A 17583-nucleotide genomic window follows, 5' to 3' on the forward strand; every position below is an offset into this window, starting at 1 on the left:
AGTCGCCTAGACTATTGCAATTCATTATTATCTGGGATTGCCAAAGAAGACTATGCAGAGGCTTCAACTCATACAGAATTCTGCGGCAAGGCTACTTGGGTTTCCCTTTGAGGGATCATATCACCCCCGTTCTTTGTGCCTTGCACTGGCTGCCGGTCTACCATCGTACTCTGTTTAAAGCAGGTTGTATCATTTTTAAAATAATGAGAAGCCTTGCTCCGAGTTACCTCTGCTCAAGCTTCCACAAACGAGTTCTGGGAAGATCACTTAGATCGAGCAGAAGAGACTTCCTCCACATCTCTCTGCCTAAGAAGACTCGGCGTGGTGGTCGAGCCTTCTCCCACCAGGGTGCCATGCTGTGGAACAGCCTCCCTACTGAGCTCCAGGAGGCCCCTACCATCTTGGTCTTTCGCAGTAAATTGAAGACTTGGCTCTTCACACAAGCCTTTCCTGCGTAGCCTCTCTTGTTCCATCTCTCATGCTAAGTCCCTGGGTTTTTTTTCCAGGGGCTCCGCCAAGCGCATCGGGATCCTACGGGGTAAATGACCGCGTTATATCAAGATGCCACTCAACTCATAAAATACTTATTTTACTCACTGAACTGCAACTCAATTTATAACATTTATATCATTTTTTTCTGGATTTTTGGTTGATATACTGTCTCTATCATTTAAAATACACCTACAGTGGGGACGGAAAGTGTTCAGACCTCCTTACATTTTTCAATCTTTGTTATATTGCAGCCATTTGCTAAAATCATTTAAGTTCATTTTTTTTCCTCATTAATGTACACACAGCACCCCATATTGACAGAAAAACACAGAATTGTTGACATTTTTGCAGATTTATTAAAAAAGAAAAACTGAAATATCACATGGTCCTAAGTATTCAGACCCTTTGTGACACTTTGCTGTGAAACTCATATATTTAACTCAGGTGCTGTCCATTTCTTCTGATCATCCTTGAGATGGTTCTACACCTTCATTTGAGTCCAGCTGTGTTTGATTATACTGATTGGACTTGATTAGGAAAGCCACACATCTGTCTATATGAGACCTTACAGCTCACAGTGCATGTCAGAGCAGATGAGAATCATGAGGCCAAAAGAACTGCCTGAAGAGCTCAGAGACAGAATTGTGGCAAGGCACAGATCTGGCCAAGGTTACAAAAAAAATCTGCTGCACTTAAAGTTCCTAAGAGCACTGTGGCCTCCATAATCCTTAAGTGGAAGACGTTTGGGATGACCAGAACCCTTCCTAGAGCTGGCCGTCAGGCCAAACTGAGCTATCGGGGGAGAAGAGCCTTGGTGAGAGAGGTAAAGAAGAACCCAAAGATCACTGTGGCTGAGCTCCAGAGATGCAGTCAGGAGATGGGAGAAAGTTGTAGAAAGTCAACCATCACTGCAGCCCTCCACCAGTCGGGGCTTTATGGCAGAGTGGCCCGACGGAAGCCTCTCCTCAGTGCAAGACACATGAAAGCCCGCATGGAGTTTGCTAAAAAAACACCTGACGGACTCCAAGATGGTGAGAAATAAGATTCTCTGGTCTGATGAGACCAAGATAGAACTTTTTGGCCTTAATTCTAAGCGGTATGTGTGGAGAAAACCAGGCACTGCTCGTCACCTTTCCAATACAGTGAAGCATGGTGGTGGCAGCATTATGCTGTGGGAGTGTTTTTCAGCTGCAGGGACAGGATGACTGGTTGCAATCGAGGGAAAGATGAATGCGGCCAAGTACAGGGATATCCTGGACAAAACCCTTCTTCAGAGTGCCCAGGACCTCAGACTGGGCCAAAGGTTTACCTTCCAACAGGACAATGACCCTAAGCACACAGCTAAAATAACGAAGGAGTGGCTTCACAACAACTCCATGACTGTTCTTGAATGGCCCAGCCAGAGCCCTGACTTAAACCCAATTGAGCATCTCTGGAGAGACCTAAAAATGGCTGTCCACCAATGTTTACCATCCAACCTGAAAGAACTGGAGAGGATCTGCAAGGAGGAATGGCAGAGGATCCCCAAAACTTGTTGCATCTTTCCCAAAAAGACTCATGGCTGTATTAGATCAAAAGGGTGCTTCTACTAAATACTGAGCAAAGAGTCTGAATACTTAGGACCATGTGATATTTCAGTTTTTCTTTTTTAATAAATCTGCAAAAATGTCAACAATTCTGTGTTTTTCTGTCAATATGGGGTGCTGTGTGTACATTAATGAGGACAAAAATGAACTTAAAGTGGATGTAAACCCAAATTTTTTTTTTCATATCATACTGTAGTGTATAAGATTTCCTATCGTTTGAGCCCAGTCTTGCCACACAGAGTTAATCCATCTCTGAGCAATCCTCTTTTATTGTTCAGTGAGAAAAATCTTGACAAACTGAGAAAAACTTTGTCAAATCCTCCCCCTTGCTGTGGGTGACAGGTGAGTTACATCTTGTGCACTAGCCTAAGACACAGGGATTATTTTTTAGTTCCCACCCCCACTCCTTTCTTCAGCAGCTCTGCAAGGATTGGCTGTTCCACACCTCAGCATGATTTGGCATGCTGAAGTCATGTGGTTACTTTCCTGTCTTTTCACTGGATGTTAGAGATCATAGCAGAAGTTCAGTGTTAGAAACACACAGCAGAAAATGCATATTGACAAGGGGAGTGTAGAGGCGGGCGGGGAGTCTACTGACATCACAACTCCACCCACCGAGCGCCAGACAACAGACCCACCCACAGAATCTGCAGTTTTTTGGGTCTAATAACAGACAGAGGGGAGACATTTGACAGGTAAAGATACATGCAGGAGGCATGTATATCCTTATAGATAACCCCTATGGCAGTAGTTTAGAAAGGATGACATTGGGTTTACATTCACTTTAAATGATTTTATCAAATGGCTGCAATGTAACAAAGAGTGAAAAATTTAAGGGGGTCTGAATGCTTTCCGTCACCAATGTATAATAACAATTTATAGACCCTTCATTTCTTTGTAAGTGGGCCAACCTACAAAATCTGCAGGGGATCAAATAATAATTTTCCCCACTGTAAATAGGCTTCAATAGACATCTGTCCATCCCCTATAGGACTAATGAAAGTTTTTTTTTTTTGGCTTCATCTATGCTGTTAACAAAGTAGAAAATCTGTGTGTGCTGACAAGCGCTTCTGACAATGTAGCTGCTGTTTAGTAGCTTGGGGCATTTAATTGGAATGTGGATTGAGTTGTTTATGACCACCCTAAGTTGAAACCGAGACCATTGTCCTGAAAGAATAATTGGATGTTGAGTCAATTTGATGCTCTCATCTTAAAACCGAAACCTGAAGTGTTACTAAACCTAGGGCCCTGCATTCACGATATCTGGTCTCCCACAGTACACAAAACATGGGAATGCAACAGTAAATATAAACGGCTAAATACCTTTTTTTCTCATCAGCAAGTATATAGCAGTCTCGTGACTTTTATCAATGTCTGGTTAAAGCTTGTAGGTTGAGTTTTCATACTGCACTGGCTGTCCTATCGGGATGAAGGACCTCTGACCCTCTGTCTGGACAGTGCTGATTGGCCCTATCTTGATCACATGCACCCTCCAAAAAACAACAAAAAAAAAACAGTGTAGCAATACACACCAAACTGATCATGTGCAGCCTGACTCCATTTACTCTGTCTTATCCGGACATGTTTTGGAGTCAGTGGAAGAGGGGGAGGATCAGAGAAGACAGGATCAAACAGCTTTTTTACACAATGCGGAGGATTAACCCCTTAGGTTCCACAGGGAGTATAACAAACATGCTTTACTGCATATACAACTGATTTTACTGTTGTGGGTTTAGTAACACTTTAAGTTTTGAGTGGATTGGCACTCAAAACTATTTCACTTGTAGTCCTCTTAAAATAAGGAGCTTGTAATAGTCCAGTGAGTTTAATGTAACTGTTGTTGTATATAACAGTCTTTGGTATAATGCCAGCATACTGCTCTAAATGTTCATTGAGTGCACTACCCAGCCCTGTCCAGGTGCACGGCTGCCGTAGTATGGCTGGATGGTGTACCTGTGCCCTCCAGCAGCAGCAGCTAAACACTGGATCCTCATTCATGCGGCCTTGGATGTGATGTCAGCAGCCCCAGAAGACTCAGAGCTGTAACTCATGCCACATTCCCCTTTGCTTCATCCTCGTCGGCTATATAAATGGTTATATAGGGAGTTGAGGGGTGGATTTTCTGAGGTGGTAATTGGACCATCCCATAAGAGGAGAAGCTAATAATATTGACTTTCCTGATGTAGTCAAATTTGCATAATTTTATTTTCTTTGCATTTTCGTGCAATTTTTTAAGTTGGTGACAGGATCTCGTGTTTTTTATTTTCACTGGGACATTTAGGAAAGCAATATTTAATCAGTACATTTTTCCCAAAAAAGTAACTCCTTGAAAAGTCATCATCATTCTTTAAAGGGGAAGTTCACCGCTACAGAAAAATCTGTAAGGTGAACTTACACAGGACCCCCTCCTCAACCCACCAGTCCCACTGACCTGGATTGCAGCAATCTCCCATTCTGAGCCCCAATACCTCTCACCATGAGCAGACTGGTCCCAAGTCTCCCAACATACATTGACTTGGGAAAGGGTGTCTGAGGCAGTGGCGGTAAGGAATTCCATTCTGCAGATTTCGGTGATAATATGTAAAAGTTGAGTCTTGGAAGGCGGGTTGGTGGACAGCCAGCGGAATTGCTCTTCGGGCAGCCAGTAATATGTACGCTATCAGGCGTTTTGCAATACCAGAGAAGGGACCCAGCAAGTAGTGGATAGGATCCAATGGAAAAGATGAATTAAACAGTTGTTTGAGTAATAGCATAAAATCAGTCCAAAAGGGTGGCTGTATGCATTTTTAATGCTAAGAACATTGTCCGCAAGTACAAAAAATCTTGATCTTGCCATAAATGTGGTGTTCTTATCACTCCATGTAAGGTGAAAGGAAAGCCCAAAGAAGCTTCTCTTTATTACTGGCCCCATTTATCCACTATGTAACAGAGATGAACAATGGCAGACATGTTTGAAGTCCAGCCCATGTGACAGCCATGGCTGCCCCTATACAGTAAAAAAAAAAACAAAATGTGTAGCCATGAAGGGACAAGAATGTCCCTTCATGGCTACAATGTTATTTACATGACTACCGGGTGAAGATAAAGGACAAAAAAAGATAACTAATGCAGCCACTACAGGCAACTTGTGAGCAATCACAGACTTCTCTTTGGTCACAGCAACAAAGTTTTCTCATTTGAGAAAAAAAGTTTGGGTGGTTGCTTACACATGGCCCAATAAAAATAAGCATTTTAACAAAATGTTGGCATCATTTGCATTTTTATGTTGGCATCATTTGAGATCCCAATGGCTTCTGACCAGGTAAGATACATTATCCAGGGCTTATTATACACCACGCAGACTGGCAGCTATCTACCCATATAGATCCTAGTCTTGTCCATGCTGTAGAGACCTGGAGGCTTCATATAACATATATGATCTGGTCCCCTTTTGGAGGGCTTCTGGGAGCAGGTTCGGGAGGATGTTAATTCGGCTACAGGGACAACACTTACACTAGCTCCTGAGGTCATGTTGTATATGATCACCAACCCCACAGTGAGAAAATACACCAAATTGTTCATAATATATGCCACATGCTATGCTCGCAGAGAAGTTCTACTGAAGTGGATGGCTGCACTGCCACCCACCGTCACCACCTGGTGGAATACCCTGAATAATGTCTTACATTTTTGTGTAAAATAACGTACATCAACAGGAACTGTCCGAGTAAGTTTGACAAAATTTGGTCTTCCTGCATAGATTTCTGGGGTTCTTTACAGCTGGAGATTTCTCCACCCAGTCTGGAAGTGGACCCTTAGTTTTTTTATATATAATACCTGGCTGGGTTATCCCTAGCCTTGCTGTCATCCGTCCCTCCTCTCTCCCCACCTTCCTTTTTCTGCCCTTCCCCCCTGTCCTCTCCACCCTGTCCCCCCCTTCTTTATCCCCTCCAACCCCCGTGTTTCCCCTCCACTTCCCCTTGGGGATCCTCCATTGTTCATCTAAAGACTCACTGATTCAGGTGAGAGTGTTCTCCTAGTAAATGACGGATAACCCCCTTTTTCTAGCAGTCTTCCTGTTGCATGCAGTTGACTGGTATACCCTTGTACAGACATGTGTAATATATGTGTACTATGTATATTTGTACCATTCTTTTACCCTGTATTATTATGTGATACTGATATGCGAATATTGCTATTTTAATAAAGTTCTTGCGTTGTTAAAAAAAAAAAAAAAAAAAAAAAGACACCTTATCCATCGCAGTCCATCAGAAATCTTTCCTTTGGACATGCTTGCTTCCCTACTGTGTGGTGTGTTTTTTTTTTTTTTTTTTTTAAGGGGTATTGCTCAGAAATCTGGGAGGTGTGCTGTAACCCCTCCATATCCCCAAATTATTTATTTTTATTAAGTTTTCTGTATAATTTAAATGCTGAAATGCTGTTTGTGTTTTCCCAAAGGTTTGCTAAGAACTTGTCTCCAGAACAGATCAATCTGAGCACACTGCGGGGAGAAGGACAGCTGACAGATTTGGAGCTTGATGAAGAGGCTCTCCAGAACATGCTGGATTTACCCACATGGCTGGCCATCACACGCGTGTATTGTAATCGTGCTGCGATTCGGGTAAGGTGGGATCATGTCAGGAACCATAAATCAGACTGAGACAGAAAATACAGTAAAAATCACAGCTTTTAATTAGGGATCGACCGATATCGTTTTTTTAGGGCCAATACCAATTTTTCGGCTGCCTTTTAGGCCAATGGCTGATATCCGGTGCCGATATTCTGTACATTTCAATTTTTTTTTTTTTTAACTCTGTCCTTTTAAAAAAATTTTTTTATCACTTTTATTGCTGTCGCAAGAAATGTAAACATCCCTTGTGACAGAAATAGGCAGTGTCAGGTACTCTTTTTATGGAGAGATCTGGGGTCTATAAGACACCAAACCCCTCCTCTGCACATGAAAGTTTTCAAAACGTCAAGTTTGATGTTTTTGAATACTTTTTATTTTTTAAAACTGGCACCTTTTAAGATGCCAGTAATCCGGAAGTGATGTCCTGACATCGCTTCCGGGTTACTGGATCAGAGACCCATACAAAGCATTGGCTTTGTTTGGGTCTTTGGCCAGCCGGCGGATGTGCTGGCTGGGGGCTAGGGTGAGTGTGTGTGGGGGGGGGGGTGAGGCGCATAGGTTGTTATTACAAGAAGGCTGACCGTCCACTATAAGGACTGGTACCGGGCTGATGCATGCATCACCTCGGTACAACTCCTTGAAGCAATATCAGTAATATTGGTAAGTTTTTTTTTTTCACCGATACCGATGCTTCAAAAAAAGTGAATAAGTGGCCGCACCGATAATCGGTCATCCCCTACTGTTAATATAATGGTAAAAATGGTACAGAACAGTAAACTTAGCCAAAACATAAGCCAGGGTTTGGAAGCCAAAGCGGATAGTCAGACAAGCCATTAATCAGGAAACCAAAGATCAGCGTAGTCCGAGGCAGAAGAACAGGATCAGGAACCAGAAGGGACGTCAGCCGGGCAAAGTCTTTCACAAGATATGTTTGACCAAGGCTAAGGCACAAAAGGAATGAACAAGGCAGTTTAAATGGCCAGAAGGGGCTGGCTGTAGGCGGGACTGACGAGCAGATAATAACCAGGTGAGCCACTGGGTGCTGAAAATTATCCGACAGCTGAGCAGCCTGAGCACAGAGAAGGGATCTGCTGAGAGCCCAGCCCTGACAGATCACATGGCACTAAGAAAACCAAGTGTGTTGAGGCAGTATGAACAATACTGCTCATTCAACCCAAGTCATGTTTGTAATATTCCTTGAGAATAATTCTATTTTAATGAAAGTTACTGTATAATGCTTGGGATATGTAAATATTAACCAAGTGCATTTTCTCTCACAGATACAGTGGACTAAACTGAAAACTCATCCAATATGTCTGGTAAGTAGACATAAAGACTGTAAATGCTTTGTTGGAAAGAGTCTTGCTAAATGTGGAAAATCCTTAACCCTCCTAACCCTCTTGTGTTGAATTTTATTGTACCTGTACTGTTTCCCACCTTATTTTGTAATGAACTGTGCAAACCTGTTGTATATAATATTAATAACAGTAAAGGTGCTGTTATAACATTTACTTATGCTCAATCATTGTTATACCCACGCTCCAATAACCAACCCTTAGGTAAATTTTCATATTTCAGGCTTGCATATAAAGTCCCCGGTCTATAGCTTGCCTAGACTGTATATAACACACACACACACACAAACCAGTGGATTTAGCATTAATCACAATTCTGATCTTTAGCAGCTTGGTTGTGTGGCGTGATAATGGAGCCTAGAGGGTTTTCACTTTTGAAAAATGTGTTGTGGCTTATGTGAGTGTTAGAGTACAGTCAACTAGGGCATACACAGCCATTGATTAAAAGGTCATTCTACCAAAAAGTAATATTTAATTATTGGTTGAGCTGAGTGGGGACAGAGTCAAATACCTTAAATACCCACTCCCTGCCATAATCTCAACTCTGTTCCTTTCCTGTTCACTATGCAGTGTTGTGTGTTCTAGGCTCCTCAGGTTACATTTGCCATAGTATAAAATAAGTACAAGAAATCTAATAAGGTGAGTGGGACCCCCTCATAATTGCCAAAGTAAATGCATTTGCCCGTGCAGTGTAAAGACACTGAATATCTCTGATGTCCTAGTGCAGCGTACAGCTGCCTATAAACCTGAATGGGTGAAGTCAGCTGTATGCAGTTACTTGTGTAAAGTAATGCACGCAAGCAGACATAATGCGCTGAATGCACCTAAAGTGTATTTGATGGATTACATTTGTGCGCATGTGCTACTTTATGCAAATAGTGGTGCAAATATCTGCGTACAGTTGCCTTAATGCATTCATGTCTATGTGTGACTGTAGGCAGCTCTAGGGCATCTGAGACATCAGAAACATGCAGTGTCTTAAAGCGGGGGTCCACCTATCTATCTTTTTTTTTTTTTTTTTTTTTAGTTCATTCACAAACTTTTCTTCTCAGCATTACATACTCACATATTGTGTGTAATATGTCCGCCTGTGTCAGATTTCGTCGGAAAGAATAACTTATATTATTCACTGCAGGCGGTTTCCATCTTCATTGTGGGCATTTGAAACCCACAAGCATTTATTTCCTGGATGTGGTGAATGCTGTGCTCCCAGCATTCGCTGCTCCTTCCCGCACATGCTCAGTGGCATCCTGGGAAGCCTGAGACTAGCTCCCAGGATTCTGTGCGGAGTCTGGGAGAGGCTAGAAACACGCCTACTCCCACGGGAGGAGAACCAGGAAGTGCAAAGAAGAATAGAAAAATAAAAGGTAATTACGGCGATTTTAAATTTTTTTAAACAGCATGTCAGCATCTAGGCAAGGAAGAGAATACATACAGATATTGTTCAAAATTTGAGTGAAACCCCGCTTTAATGCTGCATGGGCAAATGCGCCTATGTGCATGTGGCTTTAGGTGTGCCCATCTACTTCAGCCTCCTAATGGTGTACTGAAGGCTTTCTCTTAGTTACATACTGTACATAATTAGAAAGGAGGAATAAAGGCACTAGTACATTCAGTTCACACTGAAACACATCTGAAGTTTTTTTGACTGCATCTACACTCCCCGCTGACACCACCAACTGTGGAAGGAAGTTCCACATCCTTACCGTTCTTTGAGGCTGCATTCACACCTGAGCGCTTCAAAGTCGCACGTTTTTAACCGCGTTTTCGCAGCTTTTTTTGCCTCGATTTTGTTCAGATCACCAATGTAAAAGGCAGAAAAACGCCTGTAATATGCCCCAAAGAAGCTCATGTTCTTTTTTGAGCTTTGGGCGTTTTTGAGGTGTTTTGCTTCAGGTGACAAAACGCTCAGATGTAAACAGGTGCCATTGAAATGAATGGGATTTTGCTTGTTGGGCGTTTTTCAGGCATTTTACGAGCTGCAAACGCTCAGGTGTGAATGCAGCCTAACAGTAAGGAATCACGCAGTTTAAGATTGAACCGTTTCTCGTCCAACTTCAACTTCATTGTGTGGCCACATGTCAACTTCTTCAAAGACCTTAAATTAAATAGTTTTCTCCCAATGCCAGAATCACCATTTGATTTGTATATTGCAATAATATCCACTCTTAAGTGCCTCTTCTCCAAAGAAAATACGTTTTTAAAGAGTGAATACATGACCAGTCATCCTGCACAAGTAGTAAGAGCAGCAGTGACCAGTCTTAATTACAGAACACTCCTGCACAGAAGCAACGTGGGTTACTGTAAAGATCCAGAAGAAATACACAAAGCACACCAGGATTCAAGTAAAAATACACATGCCTCTTGTATTAAGACAACATTTGTTTATCCTAGGGTTCAGCATTAAACATTTTAGTGTATTAAGTTAGTGCCCTTCACTAGAAACAAACTGACTAAATTTGTTTTGTTTGCCTTTGCTAATATTGAAAACAAGATGCTGGATAAAGTAGAGATTGAAATGAAAACATGTGAGGATCCTCGACCTCCAAATGGGCCTTCACCTATTGCGCTTGCCTCGGGTCAGAGGTGAGATCAGTGTTCTGTGTGATCATTTTTAAGGCAGATGTTCACTTTTCGAAGCATCTAATGTTAATATTCTCTCTATTCTTCCCTATTTTCCTTCCCTATTTTTTTTTTTCTTGCTACATTCTAGCGAATATGGTTTTGCAGAGAAAGTGGTTGAAGGTATGTTCCTTGAAATTGGATGTGTCAGTATTAAGATTCAGTCTCATACATTTCGTGCATCCGTGCAGCTATGGCAACTCCAAGGTTATAGTGTTAGCCCAAACTGGCAGCAAAGTGATTTGCGCTTCACTCGCCTCACCAATTCCCAGCGCGGAGAGGTAACTTTTTTTTCTTTTTTTTGGAACTTCAGGAAATTGTTGGAATATAATATCTGAATATGTTTTTTTTTTTTTTTTTATTTTAAACAGGTCCTTACATTTAAACAAGTGACTTGGCAGACCCTTCGCATTGAAGCTGATGCGTCTGAAAGCTGTGAAGATGCCCCAACCACTCCTTTACGCCTGCTTACAAATGGGGGGAGACTGAACATAGCACTTAAAAGAAGGGTGAGATTTATTGTAGAAAACAATATTGGCGCTACATTTATATCTTGCTTTCTCATCACACCTCACTTTCTAACCATCTAAAAACCTAAAACTGGCACTCAAGGCAAATTGGTAAATACATATCTAAAATGCCCATGTTTACTGTTTCACTTGACAGAGAATCTGTAATTCTGGTCAGTCTGTCTTGCACACATCTGCACAACCAGGAGGGTTACACTCTTTTATTATATCCGATTCGATCCAATCCGCCAGACGGATGGAAAATAGGGTTTCCATCTGTCTGGATTTGGCGGATCAGATATCGGCGGATGTCGGCGGACATGTCACAGCTGACACCCGTCGCTCCATAGAGGTGAATGGAGCATCCGATCAGGTCCGCCTGAAAAACGGACAGGCGGACCTGATCAGACAGCATGTGTGAAAGGGCCCTTATGGAACATTTTTTAGGTAAAAAGTAAACACAATTATTTTTTGAACTATTCTTTGGCTGGAGGTCTACTTTAAACCACTTGAATACTAGCCTGCAGGGCCTGCCCTACCATGGAACCCAATGGGACCATTGGTCCTGGGCGGCAGGTTCTGAGGGGCGGCACATTAACGCCAAGGAAGACAGTGGTCCCGCCCGATCGGGCTCCGCTCCACACGCCCGCCCCTCTCTTTATTCCACTGTGTGGATGGCCCGGTGCCACTGCTATTACATGTAATGGCAGAGCACAGCTGGCCGCCCACCTGTCTTCTCCGCAGGTCCCCCCTCCCCCCTTTGCTGCTGACAAGAGACAGCTGACAGGCCATCTTTTGGTGGTATTTGTTCACCACTGGGCCCAAAAATTTGTGAAAAAAAACTAATTTTTCTTTGTTTCTGTTATACAATTTTGCAAAGAATATAATCTTTCTTCATAAATTGAAACCAAATTGTATTCTTCTACATTTCTTTGGTGAAAATTACTCAAATCAGTGTGTATTATTTAGTCTGTAGGAAAGTTATAGAGTCCACAAACTATGGAATATATCTGAACATGTATCAGACCTGATGTAATGATGGCCTATCTCAATTCTCGAGGCCTGAAAACTCCAGGACAGTACAAATATATCTCAAATTACCCCGTTTTGGGAAGTAGACAGTCTAAGGTAATTAGTAAGAGGCATGGCGCGTTTTTTGAAGTTGTCATTTTTTGTCACTCCTTTTTGAAAAAAAAAAACTTTTTTTTTTTTTTTCATACTTTCACCAGTGCAGTACAGCGTCGTTATATAACTTGTGTAACGGTGACCAGGGACACTTACTCCAAATGTTTTTGGAAAGTAAACCCCTGAAGGAAATCTATTTTTCACCTCCTTCCAGTCATTGGTGGTCAGTGGATTTTAAACCCCCCCCCCCCACCTTCCATTTTTTTTTTTTTTTGTAGAGCAATAGTAAGGTGGTTATATTAGAAATGGTTATGAACCCTCACATATACTCTGTGAAGTGAACAGCCTCAGGTGATAGACACAGATGAAACAAATTCTCATACATTTATTAGTCTATCTGCAGTCCTCCCCTCACTACTGTACATCCTTTCAGAAGTGCAGATTGTATTAAAAATCTTTCTTCAACTATCAGCTGCACACAGGAGAGGGACACTGGGTGAGAGCTTATTGGAGGAAAAAAACACTCCCCCCTCCACACAGCAGAACTGTTGTGAATACACAAGCTCCATTCTGTGCAACCCCCCACCCCCCATGTAATATGTTAGCCTTTTACATTAAAAGAAACCTATGCGAAATGTGTTATTTCCATCACTGGCCTCTCCTTCTGAAACTGTCATTTACCTGACTGTCATACTGCTAAGTTGACTTGACAAATGCTTAAATGTAATCATGGAAAACAAGGTTTTTCTACTTTGTTATTCTCCTCATCTGCTTTATTTAAATCTGAACTAAACCCATTGATTTATTGGTTTGGCATTCCGTGAATGAGAACTGTCAGTTGCTTGTTCTGTCAACCAAACTGTGTTAAAGCGGGGGTCCACCTATCTATCGTTTTTTTTTTTTTTTTGAGTTCATTCACAAACTTTTCTTCTCAGCATTACATACTCACATATTGTGTGTAATATGTCCGCCTGTGTCAGATTTCGTCGGAAAGAATAACTTGTATTATTCACTGCAGGCGGTTTCCATCTTCATTGTGGGCATTTGAAGCCCACAAGCATTTATTTCCTGGATGTGGTGAATGCTGTGCTCCCAGCATTCACCGCTCGTTCCCGCACATGCTCAGTGGCATCCTGGGAAGCCTGAGACTAGCTCCCAGGAGTCTGGGAGAGGCTAGAAACACGCCTACTCCCACGGGAGGAGAACCAGGAAGTGCAAAGAAGAATAGAAAAATAAAAGGTAATTACGGCGATTTAAATTTTTTTAAACGGCATGTCAGCATCTAGGCAAGGAAGAGAATACATACAGATATTGTTCAAAATTTGGGTGGAACTCCGCTTTAAGTCATCAAATGGCTGGTGTCATAACTGATCATATGTGCAGCATCATTGCAAATGCAGATCAAACAGAGGCCAAGATGGCATCCTCCTTGGCCGTAAATGGTAGGAGAGCTTAGATCTTCATTAACATTCTTATGTAATGTCATGTTATTTCTACTTTTGCTTAGACCAAAGACTGCATGGTGCTATCCTCCAAGCTGTCCTTCTTCTTAGATGAGCTGTTGTGGGTCCTCACAGACTCTCAGCTTCGGGCTTTACTTTCATACACCAAGTCCTTAAGTGAAGCTGTGCAGAAATCGGTGAGACAGAGAAAGCAACTAGGGGAGCCTCAGGTAAGAGTCAAAGTGCAACTCCAACCATTATATTGTGTTTAAGATGGAAAGGAGGAGAGTTGTTGCCATCAATTTGCTGTCTTTGCATGTCTTAGGGAAATGATCTCCTCATCAATTTGCTGTCTTTGCATGTCTTAGGGAAATGATCTCCTTTTACTAACTGTCCTAGTCTCAACATCCTCCCCAAGACAAGATAAAAAGATTTAATTGAAATTGTTGGCTTACGTTGGAATTGTTGTACAGGGGTTCTGCTTATGACTGCTGGGTGACCGGTTGTGGTTTCAAGTGTTTTATTTTCTTCTTTAAGAACTTTGCCATCAGCTTTAAACATTTTTTCTTTTTTTTCCCTTCCACTTTTTGACATTTTTATACAGCACTTTTTTTTCTTTCCTTCAGTCTGCAAATTAAAGGGAGTTCTTAATTGTTCACAGATGTTATATAATTTTCTGTACAGCTCAAATTAAAATTGCTGGCTTACACTGGAATTCATGAACAAGTGAAATTTTGACCAAGTGGAGAGTTAAAAACAGGAGTTTTAAACAGGAGTCTTCTAACCTGTAAGCAACATTCTTAAATTTCCTGTAATGTTAATATTGTAACTGGGTTATTGATTGCTAGCAAGGCTGAAGGTTTTTTCTTCGTGCACTGTGTGCTGCGTGTATACAATAATGGAGCAAATTGCAATACTGAGCGGAACTGACAACCTTGAGGCTTGGTTCACACTTGTGCAATGCGGGAACCCTGCAAATCCACTGCGGGCTCCCGCATCTCACCAGACTTGCATGGGAGTTCAAACTGCCATATGCGAACTGCTGGGAGTGTCTATACAATATTAATGGCACCCCCATTTCAGCTTGCATATCACACTGTGAACTGACAGTTCGGACATGAATCAGATCGCATGGGTATGAACACCCATGCGTTCTGATTCTGGTGCAGACCAAAAAAAGGGTCCTGTGCAAGTTTAGTCTGAATGCGATGCAATATCAGCCATACTATCTTTATGGCTGAAATAGCATTGCACGGACATCGCATTTGATTTGCAGTGCGAATCACATGCGCTCTGCAAGAAGTGTGAACCGGGACTGAAAGGAGTCATCGGCTCACTAAGCAGGTGGTTAATGGGTTTAATATGGAGGGGTAAGTCAGAATGATCAGGTTGGAAGATGGGTTAATATAGTTAGAGGGAGTGGTAGGAACTCACAGAAAAGGAAGGCCAGGCCAGTGTTTGAGCACTCAAACAAATTTGGCAAGTTGGGTGCAGATGAGGAGGTGGCAAACTTAGAGGCGGCAGCCCCAGATTTAACTGCTACCCCTAACAGCTGGGAGAGCAGCCCATCTAGTAGGGGTAGTGAAGGTAATGTAGGAAAGCCCAGGCAACTGGTGGTAATTGGGGATTCTATAATCAGAAGGATCGATTTAATAATTTTTTGCCAGAATCATCTAAATGGTTTGCTGTCTCCCTGGTTCCAGGGTTCGGCATGTGGTGAAACAGATTAATAAATTACTGGGAGGGGCTAAGCATGGCCCAGCTGTCTTGGTCCATGTTGGGACCAATGACTGAATACATAGAGGATCCTTAGGAATCAATTTAAATAACTAGGCTGCGCAACACAGGAAAGAAAGGAGGAGCTTAGAGAACTAAATGCATGGCTAAAGACGGGTGTAAGAGGGAAAGATTTGAGTTTCTTGAACACTGGGCTGACTTTTCATTGGGGTACAAACTATATGCTAAGGATGGTTTGCATCTAAATGGGGTCTGCTGTGCTGGCGGAGAGGTTTATGGGAAGGCTGGAGGCAGGTGCTAGGGAGTTTCCCATGTTACAAACCATTTGCAATTAAAGTAATGTTTGTACCACTAAAGAAAGATATGGAAAACACAAATGCAAAATGCGACAATTAAAGTGTTCACCAATCCTGAAACCCTGCCAAGCAAAGCAGGAAATGTGAGAAGTGATCTCAAAGTGGGGGTGAAGGAGGACTTTGTTGATGGAGAGTGTGGAGCTGTATATGTTTGGCATACTTCAAAGTAAATTTACAGGTCACCCAGTGGTAATAAGGAGGTGGAGACTCAGTTCTTTGCACATATAGGAAGGGCTGAAAGGGTTGGCACAATGATAATGGGGAATTTTAGCTACCCTGAAATGAACTGGAGTAATGGCACTGCTGGAACGGGGTAGAAATTTATAAACCTATTACAAGACAATTTTATGGTACAGTTTATAGAAGCCCCAACTAGAAATTCTACTCTCCTGGATCTGTAAATCTCAAACCATGCAGAGCTTATCCCGAATGTTCGTATAAAAGAGCAGCTGGGTAGCAGTGACCATAGCATGATTTTATCTAATAGCTGTAAACAACAAGCACATACTGGAAATATTAAAACAATTTTATGAGAACAAATTTCCAGAGCTGAGGGCTGCTTTCCAAGTTTTGGACCAGGAGGGAATGTCATTTAACCACTTAAGGACCGAGCCTATTTAGGAGATTTGGTATTTACAAGTTAAAAACAGTTTTTTTTTTTTTTTTTGCTAAAAAATTACTTAGAACCCCCAAACATTATATATTTTTTTTCTAACACCCTAGAGAATAAAATGGGGATCATTGTAATACTTTCTGTTACACCGTATTTGCGTAGCAGTCTTACAAGCGCACTTTTTTGGAAAAAATACAATTTTGAATTAAAAAAAAAAGACAACTGGCCCAATTTTTTTTTTATATTGTGAAAGATAATGTTACGCCGAGTAAATTGATACCCAACATGTCACGCTTCAACATTGCGCCCACTCGTGGACAGGTGACAAACTTTTAGCCTTAAAAATCTCCATGGGCAACGTTTAAAAAATTCTACAGGTTGCCTGTTTTGAGTTACAGAGGAGGTCTAGAGCTAGAATTAATGCTCTCGCTCTACCGATCGCGGCAATACCTCACATGTGTGATTTGAGCACCGTTTTCACATGCGGGCGCTGCTCACGTATGCATTTGCTTCTGCACGCGAGCTCCGCAGGACGGGGCTCGTTTAAAAAATGTTTTTTTTCTTATTCATTTTACCTTTTTATTTGTGCACTGTTCTTTTTTTTGAAAAAAAAATGTTTTCCCTTTTATGCCTATTACAAGGAATGTAAACATCCTTTGTAATAGAAAAAAAGCATGACAGGACCTCTTAAATATGAGATCTGGGGTCAAAAAGACCTCAGATCTCATATTTACACTAAAATGCAATAAAAAATAAATATCATTTTTTTTTTTTTAAAAATTGCTTTAAGAGCTATTGGCGGAAGTGACGTTTTGACGTCGTTTCCGCCCTGCAGTGGTATGGAAAAGAGTGGGGGCCATCTTCCCCTCACTCGTTTCCATACCAAGCCAGGGAGAGGACCCGATCGCCTCCGCCGCTACCGATGGCCCTCTCTCCCTCCGCCAATAAAAGCGATCTTGCGGCCAATCCGCCTCAGAGACCACTTTTATCTTAAACCGGACCGCTCACTGAAGAAGAGGATGCTGGGATTATGACAGCAGCTAGCTACCATAACAACGATATCCCTCTTCAAAGTGCCAATGTATTTAGGCTTGATCCGCTCCAGAAGTGGTTAAAGAAAACAGCACAGAAATGGGA

General features: G+C 41.9%; 1 protein-coding gene across 1 annotated transcript in view; it reads left to right on the top strand.

Annotated features, from left to right (window-relative positions):
* BLTP3A (bridge-like lipid transfer protein family member 3A) overlaps window positions 1–17583 on the top strand; it is a 151834-nt gene that overhangs the window by 40569 nt on the left and 93682 nt on the right. Inside the window, exons 2-7 of the mRNA XM_073616011.1 lie at window positions 6516–6678; window positions 7968–8006; window positions 10537–10628; window positions 10756–10945; window positions 11036–11173; window positions 13806–13970. Coding sequence (XP_073472112.1) covers window positions 6516–6678; window positions 7968–8006; window positions 10537–10628; window positions 10756–10945; window positions 11036–11173; window positions 13806–13970 — 787 coding nt within the window. The remainder of the gene's footprint in view (window positions 1–6515; window positions 6679–7967; window positions 8007–10536; window positions 10629–10755; window positions 10946–11035; window positions 11174–13805; window positions 13971–17583) is intronic.

This window comes from Aquarana catesbeiana, linkage group LG02 (assembly GCF_042186555.1).
Source record: "Aquarana catesbeiana isolate 2022-GZ linkage group LG02, ASM4218655v1, whole genome shotgun sequence".
NCBI lineage: Eukaryota > Metazoa > Chordata > Amphibia > Anura > Ranidae > Aquarana > Aquarana catesbeiana.